Source organism: Rhea pennata, chromosome 5 (genome assembly GCF_028389875.1).
Source record: "Rhea pennata isolate bPtePen1 chromosome 5, bPtePen1.pri, whole genome shotgun sequence".
In the NCBI taxonomy this organism is placed as follows: Eukaryota; Metazoa; Chordata; class Aves; order Rheiformes; family Rheidae; genus Rhea; species Rhea pennata.
In genome coordinates this window covers 23,707,960-23,725,551 of record NC_084667.1, presented here as the reverse complement: position 1 = coordinate 23,725,551, position 17,592 = coordinate 23,707,960, and the positions used below count along the sequence as shown (strand labels likewise).

The following is a 17,592-nucleotide window of genomic DNA, read 5'->3' as shown; positions in this document are numbered from 1 at the left end:
CAGTTTACAACTGTGGTGAATGTATAGGAGCACTGAGCAGATACACTGTAGGTAGAACAGCCTCAGTAACCAGTGAACAAAAGCAGCTGAAGGAGGAATGCACACCTTGATTTCTATCGTTTGCTTTGACATTTATGGTATAGAAGAACATTGATTGTCAAGCAAAAATGATGTTAAGAAAGGTTGCTTGCTATTCACGTAGAACATGTCAATACGAATGTTCAAGAATTGCATTCCAGGTCTTTTAAGAAAGCAGTTACTATCTGTCACTTTTTGTTTCAAATAGATGGGCTAGACACCCCAGTGTAATATTTAGAGCAAATGGCTCTGTGTTTCCCCTTCTTGCGCATAGAACTAATGTTAAGATAAATACGAGTCGTGCTCCTCTTGTCACTGCGAATAACAGGCTGCTCCAGTCAAGTGTGCTTTGCACTTGTCATTCTGGTCTGGAGCTGCAACCACATTTTTCTCTTGAGGGAAAGGTGAGGCAGAGGCAAAGTTAATTCACATTGCTTTGAAGTGGCCTGAATCTTTCCCCATTTTCTGTGCTCATATTATTTTTAACACTTTTTTAGCTGTTCCTAGCTTTAAAAAAAGATAGTAAGCATATGTGCATTTTTCCCTTTGTCTTAGTTGGTCACAGACTTTTCCTTCAGATTACACTGTCTTTGCCATTGTACCTGTTGTGCTGTGTAGTCAGTATTTTTCCAACACGAAGATGAATGAATTGTGATCTCCCCGGGCCTCTGGCCTTGTGCCTTTCATTCAGTGTCTGTACTGAATGGTATGAGGTGCTCCCCTCCCACAGGCTTCGCGTGTGCAACTTGTTTAGGGTTCCTGGGCTGAAGGCCAGCAAATGAATTGTGCAACCCTGGTCAAGACTTCATTGAAGCTGCAATATAACTATGGCACCAAGCTTTTTTTTATCATTTTGTTCATTACTTTTATCCTCATATTGCCTGCCATTTAGAAGTACTTCCATATGCCAACTTTTACAGTGTTCTTAAATTGGAATCCATCTAATACATCCTTTGACATTAAAGAATCTACTGCAGGACCTATCAAAATTCTGACAGTAGTTGGCAGTGACATGAATTCAAGAGTGCAGCGAGAGAAAGCCTTTCAAAGTGGAGTGAAATACTGTCCAAAGTAGTGAATGGAAAGTAGGAAGTTCATTCATGTGTCCTCTTCTATAATGTGTATTTCATGCTTCTCTATCAGTCCTAGCTGGCTGAGTAAGAGGAGCTTGGAGCATATCTTTCAAGGAGTATTTAGCACCATGAAGTGCTTCTAGTTTACAATATTTGTGCAGCTCGCTTAGTTTTCGTATCGGGTAGGTTATATAATACCAGACTAATGCAAGTATTCTGCTTTTGTCTAACTAGTAACAGGAACACATTCCTTGAGCTAGTTCTGAAACTGTGGATTATCTTGTATATTCATTTAAAAGGTTGAAATTGTGAAAGGATCACAGTGTGATGATTAAGAAACCTTATAATCATAAAGGTTCTGATTATACAGCCATTTCATCTTTAAAGCATTCTGTTATGAATGAAATATTTTGTCTTCAAATGAATTTGAATATTCACTTTTTCAGTAATATCACTTCAAAGACTTGCACAAAATATTTTTATCTTCTTCACTGTTACTGCTGATATGTTAAAAGTGCTAGATATCTCAAGAGAACCATACTGTATTACATTTTGGGGGGAAGGGCTGAAGATCTGTGCCGTGTCTGAGCTCAAAGAAGGGAATTATGGAGAAGGTGATTTAAAGTGTCACCTCTGGTTCTGAATGAATTGGTACCTGCTACTTGTTGCTGTCTTGCTTTCCAAACAATATACTTGAAAGTGAATCACTGCCAGGTCTTCAGTGAATCAGTAAGTCCAATCCTTTGTAATCATTTATTTTTTTCTCTTTTTTTAAAAACAGAATTCAATGTAAGTTGCAGATATGCAGGAGTTTTCCACGTTGAGAAAGATGGTCGCTACAGCCTGACACGAAGTGAGGCAGTCGAACTCTGCAAAGCTCTGAACAGTACCTTGCCAACACTAGAGCAGATGAGAAGAGCTCATAAACTTGGATTTGAAACCTGCAGGTAAAGAGGTTTTAGGAAAAATAATATATAATGACAAGTCCGTCCACATATATTATTATGTAATAATTATAGTTGCTTTCATGCAGTTGTTAATTAGATGGCCATATCATTCCTTAAGTAAGTTATGTTACTTAGGTGATGAGTAAGAAATCTTTCTGCATATATATGTTTGCTCTGATCCTGTAATAAATAGGTCCTTGGCTGCATATTTATTTTATCAATTATCTTAAAGAAATCATAATCTCTTGCAGATAATGCTGAAAGATAGAGAGTGTAATAAACTAATAAGGAAGAAGTTCAAATCATACTGTATCACCAACTAATCTGTAGAAACAAGTAGGTGCAAAGTATGTATAATTCTAATGACCCGATGTAGGGTCAAAGACTGCAGGTTGTACCTACAGCGTAGGGAATTCCATCTTGTCAAGCAGTAGTAAAAAGTAGCAACTGGGACGGTGAGAAATGAACTGCTGACTTCCCAGTGAAAAACTGATCAGTGTTAATGCATCCCTTTAATATATGAATAGAAAATTTCAGAAGAGGGCGATAAAAAAGATAAAACATAAAAAATCCATTCGTCAAGTGACTTAATCACCCTCTGTAATTTATGATTTAAATGGAACTCAATATGGATAATATGAACCCTTCAGTGTAGCAAAATATAGCTGAAACAATTGACTGGAAGCTAAGTGTAGACAGTTTGGGACTTAAAAAAATTGAGTAAGCACTAGTGCAATAAAATATGCAAGGATAATAATTATTGGTTCAAACAACTTATAAGGATTATAGTAGATTCTTTGCCACAGTAAAATTTCATCAGGATTGAATATTTTTTCAAAGAATGCACTCTAGTTCAAATAGGAATCAAGCTGGGACAATTCTATGGTCTGTAAGTAAGTTAGAGTAGATGAGAATGGGAGCTTGCTTTACAAAATGCATAATACACATATTATGCAAGTCATTCTAAACATTTGGATGCAGAAGAGAGGCTGAATTCAGGAGATGTAAACATGAAAAGTTTTTTAATCAGATAAGAAAGATTCATGTTGGTGAAATGTTTTTGAGATGAATAAATTTCCAAAGATTTTCAACTTTAGCTGTATGAAGAACAGATAAAGAAGCTAAAAGCTTTTTTTAGCAGAAGCTAAAATGAACAAAAAATATGAGAAAAAATGGAACTTGTTTTATAATTCACAGGAGTAGAAAAGTTCCGTGGACATTTCACCAAAAATTTGAGATTTTCATCCTTTAATTTGCATTCCATCGAAAGCAATCCTGGTATCAATACTACTTGTAACTATTTCAGGTGAGGGTGACAGTAACTTCTATCAATTTAGTCAGTGGTATTTCATAAAAAAATGCATGAATGTTCTTTCCCATTGGTTTGCAGTCATAACAATTGAATAAAAGCGTCTTTCAAATTAATAGCTGTATTTTTACTAAGCAGTTTGTTTGGTTACTGTGAAAAGATATGTGCAGTGCTTTGAAAATATTGTTCTTATTATGTCAGTGCTTTGAAAATACTGTTCTTATGCGTATAAATGCCATGCACTGTTATTGATGATAGCATATAGCACATTCATTTTCAGCAACGTTTGCCTTGCACTGTGGAGAAAGAGACTAACAATAAATCAGGGAACAATAGCCAGAAATCCCCTGGTGATGAGTGTTTTAGAAGATTCTTCCATTAGAAGTGGTAGCATTGTTTAAAATACTGCCAAATAAAGACTGGAGGCAACTCTTCATGGTGAGGGAAAAGGCCTTAATGATGGAGTATGCAAGTTCTTTTCTCTAAGTCGTTTGTCATTAGCTATACAATTCTCTCTAATTTACAACTTAGCAGAGGATGGATATGGATATATAAGCCGTGTAGAAAGGGTTCCTCCCTTCCCTCCACCCTCCTACCTTCTTACTTTTTTACTTGTTGATCCTGTGTTAGAAGTCCTTGTTTGTAAGGCTGGGCAGTCACCAAGCTTGAGTAGAAGAGAAAAAATATACTGCATATAATACTCAAAATACACGTGGAATAGAGAGTGAGTGAGATGAATTAACTGACTATAACACTAGTAAGTGATTAATAGATTAGACAGTGTCAATATCATAGGCTCAGTTGGAAGTGTCAGTAAAGCAGTTTATTATTCCACCTACAACAGAGATTTAGAATTGCAAGTATCTGCATGGTAGACATGTAGCTGGAATGAGGCTCAAAGATAAAAAACTGCAAAGCTATGAGATTTACTCCTCCCTGATAAGTTGTACGCAAAACAAAAAACAACCAAACCTCGGTGCTTTTTGCCATTGTATCACTTCTCCTGGCTAAATACATTGGAATTAATCAGGTGCTCCGAAATTGCAGAATAGTAGTAATGCATTGCGCATTACGTAGCTCTGTTAACTGCAGTCTTCGCTGCAGTGTGTGAACTCTGTATGTAATGGCAGCATTGCTTAATTGAAAGAAACAGTAAGAATTCATGGATGGATGAGTATTGTGTTATATCTGAACATTTTATTAAGCCTTCTGCTTTGAAAAAAGGGGTGTGACTTGCAATCATTCTCTAAATTTACTCACAGACTATAAACTAATTCTCAAGTGTTTCTCTGTGAAATAACACTGAGCAATGTGTTATGCTCAAGATAATGAAAATATGATTTCCTGAAGAAGAAAGAAGCCAATCTTTAGTGTCAGGTAATACAACTTCCCACTGAATAAGAAGCTCACTTAGCCTTCCTTAGCACTGCCTTGCTCTGGAACCTGTCATTTAGCTAATAAGATACTCAATTAAAATGGGTTTAGCTCTAGACTTACATGCAAAATGGTGTTAAGTGGATGGAGACTGATGACGTTAGCTACATGTAAGAAAGGAGCAACCTTTGTATGCAAAATTATGCATAATGCATGTACATTTTAAAAAATGTTGTAAGAGGAAAAGGATGGGTTCTTCATAGCTACTTCAGGTTTGAGCTATCTAGAACATTTGTGTCATCTGCTTTAATATATAATATGATGTATTCTCCTCTGTTCTTCATAGATATGGTTTTATAGTGGGACATATTGTTATCCCACGAATCAATCCCTATCATCTTTGTGCAGCAAATCATATTGGCATTTACAAGCTTTCATCAAACACAACTGGTCGGTATGATGCATATTGTTACAATGCAACAGGTATGTATATGCTTTTATGAGGTATTTTAACTATAAGTTAACTAATAGAAATATGGATGATCTAGTTAGGATACTGAAATGAGGACTTATATTAAATATCACCAGTTTCGCAGCAGAAAAGAAACGCATTTTGCCAGTCTCTAGAATTGTATTTATAATACCAACAACAAATTTGACCTATTTTGTCATTAGTGTGTTTGAGATTAAACAATCTTCTGCCTTTGGGACTAATTTAGCTTTAGAACTGTGTAATTCAAATAGTGAAACACCACAGCCGTGAATCTAAAAGACTTATCTATTGTGGGTAATGGCATCCAGCTCTTCTGTTCATGCACCCAGTAACATCTATAACTAGTAAAAGTTACTTGTACAAATCCATGAGGCTTGGGAGCCTGCAAGGATCTTGGCTTTCATTTTCAGCGTATGTGATGCCTCAAACCTGCATTCAGAGATTAGGCAGTTACATAGTGATGCAGGTCAGAAGCAGACTTCTTGTTTTAAGCTTGTTGAAGCTTGGAAATATCTTGCTAAATTATTAGGAAACTGTAGATAATCTTTTAGCAGATGCTAAACACAGCGTATGGAGATAAAACCTGTGCTAACTTCCAGGGAGTGCACGCTACCTCTGCAGTATCCCTCAGCTGCAGGCAAGGGGTCCCCCCCCAGCTGGAAAGGGGTTGAGCTGCCCCTGGGGTGGCTTTCTGGACTGCCATATGGAGTCAAATTTTCTCAATTTTATGCTATTAATATTTTCTATTTTCCTTCCTTTTCAGAAACAAGGGATAAGGCATGTGAGCCAATTGAAAGGCTAGATACTTCTTTGCTCAATAATCGCAGCAAAATAGGTATTGTATGAAAAAGTCCTACCATTTGCTTCTTTCTCATGATCTGGTTATCTTTTTTTTTACATATACAATTATTATTTTTAAAAATCAAGCCAAACATAAGAAAAACAAGTTTAGAGATGTTGTACTGCAAGTAAAGCAATTAATTACTCATCTTTTCCTAGATCTTATGGGGCTGAGTTTGCCTCAAGGTGCTACTAACAAAGCAAATATTTTTTGTACAAGTATTTGACAATTTTAAACAACATGGGGTTGCTGATGTTTGTTTGACGTATAGGACTTTGCTTAAAATGGCAACCCTGCTACATTCTAAGTTGCTGGTTAGCAGAGCAACTGGAAGTGAAAGGCTTCTCTCATAATAAGTTACTTGTCCCAGTTCTGAAAGCCTTATCGACTTTAGAGAGGCCAAGATTTTACATTTAAATCAAACTTCCGGTCAAAATATCAAAATATTTGAATTGTATGCCATCATGTTTGACAGGAACTACTGGACATAGTTTGATGGTGTATGATGTGGACAGATTGGGTAAAATGACAAAAATTTGGATGAGCTGATACTAATCCACAACTATTTCTCTTTATTTATTATAGGACTTAAGCTGTCTATCACAGCTGAAATATATCTGTGTAGCTCCTAGATATTAACAGCTGTTTAATTTCTCCTTCCAACAGTCATTGATAATGCAGATGGCTCACGTTACAATGGAGATGGCACTCGTCATAGTGGAGATTCCTCAACCTCAGGTGTAGATGATGAAAATGTAGGCAGTGGCTCAACACATGACACAACTGCAATGGATACCTCCATCAGAAGATCCCCCAGTACCTCATATTTTGAAAATACTACTCCAGTCTCACAGCTACCAGATCATTCTTCGGGAGGAGGTGAAAGGGAATTTCCTCCAATAAGTACTGGTGAGGATAATAGGTTGCAACTGAATCCTCTTTAAAATAACTGAGTGAAGAATTACATTGCTAGGTAAATGATTTCATGAGGCAGTGAGATGCACAATTTCTGATTTGTACCTCTGAGAATTAAAGGGAAAAGTGTATATCTCTGGAAAAACAGAAGCATTACAAGTTTCTAAGGATTTTCTGTGATTGAATGAGAGTACAGGGCAACTGGGTATCAGCATAGTTTCCCACATAAACCTTCCTTCCTTCCTTGTTGATAATAATTTGTTCTAAGCATTTGCTTTTGTTCTTAAAATATTGATACTGATCTCATTAGAAAGATCAAAAACATGTCTAGTAGAGAATACAGGTTAGGGAGGTGTAGTTATCTAGGAGATAAGGGTAATGTATGGTCTGTTTTCTAGTAAAATGGATTGACAGCCTGCATTTAAGGAATAAAAACAAAGAGTAGTTTTCAGTACAAGTAATATTTTCTTCGTACAAATGCAGGGGGAGGTGGTTTAGAATATTGTCTTACTACAGCATACTACAGAATGCAGAGATGAAAATGTCGAATAAAAATGTTATTAATAGGTGCTTCCTCCAGGTAATAAAGCCAAATTCTATTCCCATGAAGCCCCACCAAATGCAAGTTCCATACTCTTTCACAGGGCGTTCTACAGGGTGTAACCAAATATAGTACCTTGCCTGTATTTTGTTTTCTTGTGGAGGTGAGGAGGTGACTTTTTTTTTTTTTTTCCTTCCGTCTTGTAGGTTGCTTTTGTGGCTGAAATTATCAAAGGTGTAAAAGATTAGCTTCCATAGAACCTAATGGTTACCAGTGAAATTCATTCTCTAAATATAGCAAAGTTTACTTTGTGACCTCTGACCATAGGCTTTTTATCAAATTGTTCATCAGTCACCAATGGAGGATACCAATAGTTTAAATCATTGTAAACTGCTGCATACTACTGAAATTTATAACCTTTTTTTGAGCTAAAGCATTAGGATTGTAAAATGACTTGTCACTGCTGATGTATTTATGGCACTTTATGGTTGTTTTTCCGTGTAATGAAATGACAGGTAAATGCTAGCATTTTCTTCCTGAGGAATTATGTAAGAGCCATTTCCCAGAATATATGCCATGCACTTCAATTGCTTGTCATGAAAATTTTCAATAACTCTGCTTGCATGCATAGCCTTTTGTTGGACTGGCTCAGAGTATGTATCAGTAAAAAGAAGAGTACAAATAACTTCATTCACTTCTCTAGATTCCATGTCCAGATGGTACACAGGTGCAATAAGAGCTTGGATCACATGAACAGACTGTTGCCAGAATTTTCACCTTCACTATAAAATACAATTTTCTTGAAATAATCTATTTTAGTGATATATATATTTATACTCTGTTAGTAAAGCAAGGATATTTGAAGTTGAACTGTAACTTTCTCCTCAGTTGAACCAGTAAATGCAGAAATGGGGGCTTGCAACGTAGAATAACAGTAGTTATGAGTATACTGAGTGGTAGCTCGGCTAATGAAATAGTAACAATTCATCCATTTTCGTACAGATCATGAATTTTCTACAGTACCCACTGACATCTCTTTGGTGCCAATAGCTGACGATTTCCCTGAAAAAGGAGATGGACAGCAGCCTACAAGTACTAGTAAGATTCATGTATTATGATAACTAACTCAAATATGCATTGTGTTAAAGCTGCTTTCTTCTTCCAGCAGGGCGTTCTGGTAAGTGGTGAGATATGTATTATCTCCAATATTGCAAAAACATTGAAGCACACTGCTTCCTGGAGTGTTGAATCAGAAATAAACTCCGCTTTCTGGTGGCTGTCACTTATTTAAAGGGACAAGAAGAGCCAAAACATTTACTGTTTGGTTACTCAATGCTTATACATGAGTTACGGAAGTATTGTTGATTTACTTATTCTGTGTTTCCCACTGTCGTTCTATCAGACCTATTTACTCTATGAGGCACCACAGATTAATGCAACCAATTATCACTTGGTGTGGTAACTTCTACTGCTTTCAGAAATAGAAAGGACATTTTTGTCAGTTGTGATGAACGTATGTCTATTTGTGGTTCTAACTTGTTTATGGTGGTGAAGCTGGATGACTCCAGGTCAAAATCATGGCCTTGCTCACCAAAGCTGTGCTCTAAGTAGCAGTGCCATTGCCAGCCCACTCATGCATTGCAAAAATGAACTTTGTCCTTGTTGGTGGCAAGATGCCCGTGAAAACTCTGGGCTTGATGCTTCTGCGCGCTTTGAGACTTTAACATAATCTCAAGTAGTTAATGGTGCTTAACTATTAACTGTTTCCTATGCTTGTCTCTGGAAAGCTGTGCTAAGTGGGAAAACCCCGTATTTTTTATCCTTAATTTTTTTCCGATATCTGGTGCACAACAACTACATCAAAAAAAAAAAAAAAAGCTTTTAAAATCTTCTTACACTTTTCAAGGTGGGACTGTACATATATTCATCTGGGTTCTTAAGTTTAATGTGATAAAAATTTTTGTGCCAGAAAAGAAAATGAGGCTAAAGGGAGAACATTTGAATGTGATGGAGAAGATTTACAGAGTTATGATTGACAGTTGTTTGTACTAAAGATTGAACAGATAGAAATAAAAGTTTCTTCCTGCCAATTCTTTTTCCTCGACATGGAAGCCAGTGATAGTGAGGAATTTACTTAAGTGTTTGTTTGATGCTGATATATAGTCAAATGGTCTACAAAATTTGGAGGGACATGGCCTGTATATAGACACCAGAGGACAGAGTAAAAGTGATTATAACTCTTTCAGAGTGAGCAAAAGCTTTACTAAAATACAAGAATCATGCAGCCAAACATCTTGTCTCAGAAAATGTGAATGTTGGTAACACTTCACAAATACATGGATATGTCCAGACGTAACCTGAAAGGGCAAATGGAAGAGCTGGATTTCCACTGAACATATTCTGCTAGCACAGGGCTTATATTGGGTTTATTGAAGAGGAGTGTTGCTATGTGTTTATATGGGAAAGCAAAAGACACCATGGATGATTTTTAACAGGACTGGCATTGTAAAAACCTTGTATTTCTTTCTTTTTTTTCCAGCAATACTGTATTTAAATTTTGTCCTGCAGTCTTTAGTATTTCAAGGTGCCTATGTCAAATTATTTCCTCCTACAAATTTGTGAGAATAAACAGATTAAGAAATCAAATTAGATTTACAACTTCTCTGTAGCTATAGATATTTTAGTATTTGAGAATTTTTGTATTACATTGCTTAATTCTTCATGGTGTAAGAGGAGCTTCTTCCTGAAGGCAATGGTATGTTTAGAAGTGTTTTTTTTTACTGAATATCAAAAAGAAATCTATAATAGTGCAGTAGTTTGTTTCTACATACATGGAGAGGTGATATCAGATAAGCACTGCATTAAAACTAAGATACATCCATTATATTTGACTTCAGTGCTCACCATGCTCATCATTTAGTCTTATTCAATAAGAGAAATGCACAAAACAAATGTAAAGGGAATAACTCAATGTTAGATAGTCCAACAGGCTACACATTCAAACTATATATAATGGATGCATGTGCATGCAGTAATAAACCTTCCTATTAAGTTAAACTCCAGGAAGTGTTTGTGATAATCTTTTAACTTTTTCTTACTGAAAAGTTAAGTTTTAGCGGAAACATCAGTAGAATTTTTTATGTAATTATGTGTAACTACATTTCCATAAAATACAAATGTGTATATGTGTGTGCGCGCACAAGTGAAAAGTTGGAATTTATTAAGTCTCTTCTACTCATAATAGTGATACTCAACCAGAGCATATCTGTACATCAAAAATGTGCATATCACTGATATTTCTAAGAGTTTTCTTTTTTTTAATACGTTATCCATCTTCCTATTTTACTTTTTGACATTGACCACTAATCCTTTATTTCTGATACCAGAGTCAGAGTAGTATTAAATCTAAGGAATAATAAGTGGCTATGGGAAGACAGTATGCCTATTCAATCAGACAGGTTTTCAGAAAGTCAGACATTGTTAGGTTTTGCTGAAAAGGGGGCCTCTCCTTAAAAAAAAATGCAGTTCTGAGTCCATATACTTTGCAGCTTACAGATAGGGAAAACAGAAGTACTGTACCCTAAATAAAATCAGTTTGTGCTATTTGGTTATCAGAACTTTGATTTCTAGGTCTTGCAATTTCTAATCCTTTCATTTATTACACAAAAATGTTAACAGCTAGGATTGTAGAAGTCAATATTGAAGGGTTTTTTCTGATTGTATTTTTGAAGATTATTCCTCTGAATTGAGAAAGACTGCATGGTATCTCTTCTTCTTCAAAATATAGAACATGTATTTAAATGATGACAAAAATATTGCTTGTGAAGAATTGCTCAGAGTACAGATATTCCCAGACAGATATTTTGAAATAGATTTTGCTTGTCTTTTGGTGAATATGTATATGATCTGCAAAACAGCTCTTGTTGTAAGCTCTGCTTTTTAGTGTTATTCCTTCATTAGGTTCTTAGCAGAGAGGAAAGTTAAACTATCAAGGTGGCTGCACTGAGAGATTTCATTTTCTATGTCGTGCATGCTTCTGTTACCTTCGTACATTGTATGTTAAAAAAAGTACGAGATACTTCACATTCAGGAAATAGTTCTGTCGCAGCTATAAAATCCGTGTGGAATTCACTGACTTTAGTACTAGACTTTTAGAGCTGATAACACAATCTAATACTGTAGTAGGGTATTTCAAACTTCATGGACACTAAAATCATTGGGTGTTGTGTACTTTGAGGAATGTACTGATACCACGGGGTTCATACATTCACTTTGCGCTCGCTTCCATCTCAGTGGCATGGGCATGTTGAGGGTGCCGGTGCTGGTGGACTTGACTTTGCTGGAGGAAAAGTGCCTCTCAAGAAATAACCAGTTCTTGGCTGAATGAACCATGTCCTAACAGCTCCGGGGCCTCATCGTGACGACCTGGAGAAAGCCACCACCCAGGCTCAATGGAATCCGTTCCTGCACCACTGGTGGTGGTCAAACCCCGGAGACAAGGCGCAAGAGCCGACGCAGGCAACAAGGGGTAATGAATGTCACGCTGAGAGGGGTGCTCTGTTGAGGGGCTGAGTCTCCTTGCTGCAGGAAAGCAGCAAGTTTCGGAACGAGAAAGTGGAGGGGGCTTGGATGTGTGGTACCGGTCGCCGCATTTTGTTCTGATTTGTTTGATATGGGAAAAGCAAAGGATTAGGCTGTCTCTCGCTGACCGCACATTTGGTAGCCGTGAAGCGCATAGCTTGGCCTGAGGATGACACATGTCCTGAGGAGGTTCTCCACCTCTGGAAAAAAAAAATTAAACTTCAGAAATCAACTGTGTAGATCCCACCTGTGACAGGGATGCAAAATGTATTTCCTCTCATTTAGTAGGTGTAGAGAACATGTAGGAGTGCTAAGTGGAAAATGAACGAACAGCATTTCATAAACCACTTATCATGTTATTTGCCTAAGGGCTTAAATCAATCAGTGAGGGAAATATGGGGGGGGAGAGGGGGCGGAAAAAAAGAAAAAAAGGAAGCAGTAAGACATCTCTCTGGCTTCTTCTTTCTGTTCTTTACACTTAAAGAAGAAAGGTGTATAGCTGTGTTGTAAACAGCGTTCAATCTGCCAGAAAGATGAAGGCTGTGAGGGAAGTAAAGGAAGAGATTACGGGAGTTCCATTTCGTTCTAAGAACTGGCACATGTGACCCTAGATGTCCCCTATCGCCTAAGGATGTTCAAATGACCTTAATTTTTCTTCCCACACTGTGCTATAAGGCAGCAGGACTGGTCAGTGCTGTGGCCGTGGGTAGGGCACTGAAATGCAGGTAACAGGCACGTAGGGGCAGCTTCAGCAAGGCCATGGCAGTGTGGTGAATCCCGTGTGGGACAGAAGAACCAGGAGGAGAAACAGTCGTGGGAAGGAAGGTTCTGTTTGCTTTTGTGTGTGACTTTGGCCGCAGGCGTTGCGAGGGAGACGGGAGAGCGTAGATGGTGGCGTAGGAGGCCTTGCGGGTTAGGGCTTCACTGCCAATTTAACGTCATGACAGCAGATGTGACTTCAAGCGGCAATGGCTCAGATGATGAGGACTCTTCAGAGGAGACGGCTTACCCAACAGCGTTTCCAAGCTGGGACATGAGTGTGGCCGAGAAAGAGTATTCTGCAAGTACTAGTAAGGAATTTCCTCTCTTTTTTGACCCCTCCCACCCCCCCGACACACACACGCTTGTCCTACCTGACATTCCTCCTGCTTTGCCACACCTGTGTTGTGAGAAGAGTGGCGGCTGTTCTGATTTGCTGTTCCTTCAGAAATGTCTCCTATGCCACAGGAAAATAGCCTATTTAGATCTTGTGAGGCCCCTATTCTTAGAAGGAGCTTCTCCTACTGCTGTTAGAAGTGACGTCCTGGTTCCACACACGTTTGTTTTGTGGGCTTCCTAGGTGGGATGTTGTGTGCCAAGTAACCGTTCCTTCTTGGAGGAGTTTTCTGCCCTGTATACATGTGACACAGTTAAAATACTTACTTGGCTTGCCCAGCGCAATGGTGGAAGAGGGTGTAGTTTCTTGTAAATTCTCTAGACGAGAAGCTATTTCCATCCTTAAACACCTATGACAAGCCTGTGGAGCAGCAGTGCTTGGAATGCAATGTTATGAGAAAATGCTGTGTGGGGGGGTGGGGGGATGTTGGGGGAGAATGTGATAGAAGTGCAGCTGTGTCTTTCTTTCTGTGACGTGCTGACGCCTAACTGAGAAGTGTTTCTGGTGTGGATTTTGCTGATAGCATTGGGTTGAGGGAATGCATGCGTCTTTGAAGCAGAATTGCCGTTGTTATGAGCCCAGGTCTTTGGTCGCGTTGGCTTCATGGCATTGTTGGTAGAGGAGAAGGCTAAACTAATGGGTGTGCTTGTCTCTGGGTGTCCTTTCTGCCTAGCGTGGATCCTTCTTTCACCTCTTCTGTGTGTTTTTATATCAAGACTTGTTGGCTGTTCCACATTCTGGAGGCTCTTTGAGGCTACCTGCTCTCTGTCCTGCTGGCTTAGCCTGTGTGGAATTCATTAACCTTACCGGACTTCAGAGTCTTGCAAAGACCCGAAAGGCTTTTTGACAGCTCCTCCCAATGGATGATGCTTTTCTTGGGATGGCCACTAGTGCTTTTGTCTGGCTCAGTTTCTGAGGAATGTACTGATACCACGGGGTTCATACATTCACTTTGTGCTCGCTTCCATCTCAGTGGCATGGGCATGTTGAGGGTGCCGGTGCTGGTGGACTTGACTTTGCTGGAGGAAAAGTGCCTCTCAAGAAATAACCAGTTCTTGGCTGAATGAACCATGTCCTAACAGCTCCGGGGCCTCATCGTGACGACCTGGAGAAAGCCACCACCCAGGCTCAATGGCATCCGTTCCTGCACCACTGGTGGTGGTCAAACCCCGGAGACAAGGCGCAAGAGCCGACGCAGGCAACAAGGGGTAATGAATGTCACGCTGAGAGGGGTGCTCTGTTGAGGGGCTGAGTCTCCTTGCTGCAGGAAAGCAGCAAGTTTCGGAACGAGAAAGTGGAGGGGGCTTGGATGTGTGGTACCGGTCGTCGCATTTTGTTCTGATTTGTTTGATATGGGAAAAGCAAAGGATTAGGCTGTCTCTCGCTGACCGCACATTTGGTAGCCGTGAAGCGCATAGCTTGGCCTGAGGATGACACATGTCCTGAGGAGGTTCTTCACCTCTGGAAAAAAAAATTAAACTTCAGAAATCAACTGTGTAGATCCCACCTGTGACAGGGATGCAAAATGTATTTCCTCTCATTTAGTAGGTGTAGAGAACATGTAGGAGTGCTAAGTGGAAAATGAACGAACAGCATTTCATAAACCACTTATCATGTTGTTTGCCTAAGGGCTTAAATCAATCAGTGAGGGAAATATGGGGGGGGAGAGGGGCGGAAAAAAAGAAAAAAAGGAAGCAGTAAGACATCTCTCTGGCTTCTTCTTTCTGTTCTTTACACTTAAAGAAGAAAGGTGTATAGCTGTGTTGTAAACAGCATTCAATCTGCCAGAGAGATGAAGGCTGCGAGGGAAGTAAAGGAAGAGATTACGGGAGTTCCATTTCGTTCTAAGAACTGGCACATGTGACCCTAGATGTCCCCTATCACCTAAGGATGTTCAAATGACCTTAATTTTTCTTCCCACACTGTGCTATAAGGCAGCAGGACTGGTCAGTGCTGTGGCCATGGGTAGGGCACTGAAATGCAGGTAACAGGCACGTAGGGGCAGCTTCAGCAAGGCCATGGCAGTGTGGTGAATCCCGTGTGGGACAGAAGAACCAGGAGGAGAAACAGTCGTGGGAAGGAAGGTTCTGTTTGCTTCTGTGTGTGACTTTGGCCGCAGGCGTTGCGAGGGAGACGGGAGAGCGTAGATGGTGGCGTAGGAGGCCTTGCGGGTTAGGGCTTCACTGCCAATTTAACGTCATGACAGCAGATGTGACTTCAAGCGGCAATGGCTCAGATGATGAGGACTCTTCAGAGGAGACGGCTTACCCAACAGCGTTTCCAAGCTGGGACATGAGTGTGGCCGAGTATTCTGCAAGTACTAGTAAGGAATTTCCTCTCTTTTTTGACCCCTCCCACCCCCCCGACACACACACGCTTGTCCTACCTGACATTCCTCCTGCTTTGCCACACCTGTGTTGTGAGAAGAGTGGCGGCTGTTCTGATTTGCTGTTCCTTCAGAAATGTCTCCCATTCTTTGGGAAAAATCTTGTATAGTCCCTATGCTTAGGAGGAACATCTTCTATCACTATTTAAAAGTAACATCTGTTTCCTCCCTGCTTATGTATGAACACGAAGTCATTGTGGTCTTCCAAGAAATAACCATCTATCCTGCTTTCTCATTTTTAACTTGTTGGGAAAATATATTTCTATAAATTATATAATTCTAGATTAGGTCTACGTCTATAGCACTGCTCAAATGTTGTCAAGTAAAGTATTTGAATACTATTCTTTTATTTGTTTTCTTAAGGAACTTCTTGGTCTTGTGCAATAAAATATTGAGGCACTATTTGTTGGAAGCCAAACACTATGTCTTTAAGTGTGAATTATTGGCAAAGCAGTCGCATATTTGCCCTCTTTCATACTTTTCCCATGCACTCTTCTAACATTATTCCATTTGGTTTCTTCTCTCAAATGTTTTGGCATGATACAAATTCACATCCCGAACATTTTAACACAAAGTTTATTTTCATGGTATGAATAATTCTCATTGATGATCTGATACCTCCTTTTTAAGTAAAAAGAACCCCCCCATACCAAAAATCCTTTTGTCTTAAAATCAGAAGATCACCATTTACGAGGCTCCAAGCCAACTGTTTGTGCCACTGAAGCATCCAGTCTGTGCTTCTTGCCCTCACAACCAGGGAATTGCCTCAAATTTCTTTTTGCATTTCGGGTGTAATGTGTCATCATTGATGACAATATTCCATAGTTCCCATCTGCTCAAAGATAATAATCTGTTCCTTTTTGTAATTCAATTTAATTTAAGCACATCTTTAAAGGGTCTTTTGTCTCTTTACCTGTGCACTCACAAGTGCTTATAGATGAGTGCTTATAAATATTTAATATTCTGTTTCTGAATGTAGTGGAGTGTTTGGGAAAGATTTCAGTGTTTGTTTTTTTCAGCAGTGGTCTTAATCTTCACAAGAAAAAAAAAGAAGAAATTCTGCTTACTTTGGGATTTTTGTTTTATATTTGTCTAAGTTTTAGGTGTTTCTGAAGATAGTTAATTTAGCTCTGACTTTCTGCACTGGTGACTTATTCCATTTGATGCATCGAATTCCAGCTGCCTTCTATGAGCTGCTTGTGTTTGCATGCTCCATAAGTGCGAATCTATTCAGTCTCTTATCAGAAACTCTTGTGGACATTTTTTTAATCTATTCATTTATATTAGAATGTTGTTGACTAATAATGGCTTTCTGGTGGTAGTCATGGTGCTTTCAGGTCCTTCCTGACTATTGCTTTTGAGCTTAATGGTGGATATTCTAGCATGAATCTGAGTACTTATTGATTACTTAGCAAGCATGTTTTACATGTATTCAGACACTCACCATATTCTTTAGGTCCAGCATAATTCTTCAAGCTTCAGTTGTAGTGTTTATCAGCAGTAATAACTTTGCACTACTTCTGCTATACACTGTTCTTCTGTTGCTTGTTTTCCTCCATATCCTTGGGAAACTTTGCAGACAGAGCTTTTCTTTTACTGAATGGAAAGGGATCTGGTAAGAAAATGAGTGAGACTAAGGTCAAGCCAGGCGTGCGTTTTTATTATCCTTCATCTTCATGGGCACACATTTACAATACAGAAATAGCAATAGAAATAGAATGTGACCACTGTTGAATCCTCCATTGTCCTAACAGCTGTGGACTCTCAGCGTGAAACTCTTCAGGAAATCTCTACACACCATCACTGGAACCCATCCTATATAGATGAAGAGGAGCGGTATTCTAGCACTGATGGCAGGGGTAAAGCAATTTAAATAATTCAGATAATACTCAGATTTG

General features: G+C 38.9%; 1 protein-coding gene across 1 annotated transcript in view; it reads left to right on the top strand.

Moving 5' to 3' along the window:
* CD44 (CD44 molecule (IN blood group)) overlaps window positions 1–17,592 on the top strand; it is a 59,375-nt gene that overhangs the window by 20,032 nt on the left and 21,751 nt on the right. The window contains exons 2-11 of the mRNA XM_062576281.1: window positions 1,933–2,098; window positions 5,128–5,264; window positions 6,038–6,109; window positions 6,782–7,024; window positions 8,574–8,669; window positions 11,974–12,099; window positions 13,103–13,222; window positions 14,391–14,516; window positions 15,518–15,631; window positions 17,449–17,553. Of these exons, the coding sequence (XP_062432265.1) occupies window positions 1,933–2,098; window positions 5,128–5,264; window positions 6,038–6,109; window positions 6,782–7,024; window positions 8,574–8,669; window positions 11,974–12,099; window positions 13,103–13,222; window positions 14,391–14,516; window positions 15,518–15,631; window positions 17,449–17,553 (1,305 nt within the window). The remainder of the gene's footprint in view (window positions 1–1,932; window positions 2,099–5,127; window positions 5,265–6,037; window positions 6,110–6,781; window positions 7,025–8,573; window positions 8,670–11,973; window positions 12,100–13,102; window positions 13,223–14,390; window positions 14,517–15,517; window positions 15,632–17,448; window positions 17,554–17,592) is intronic.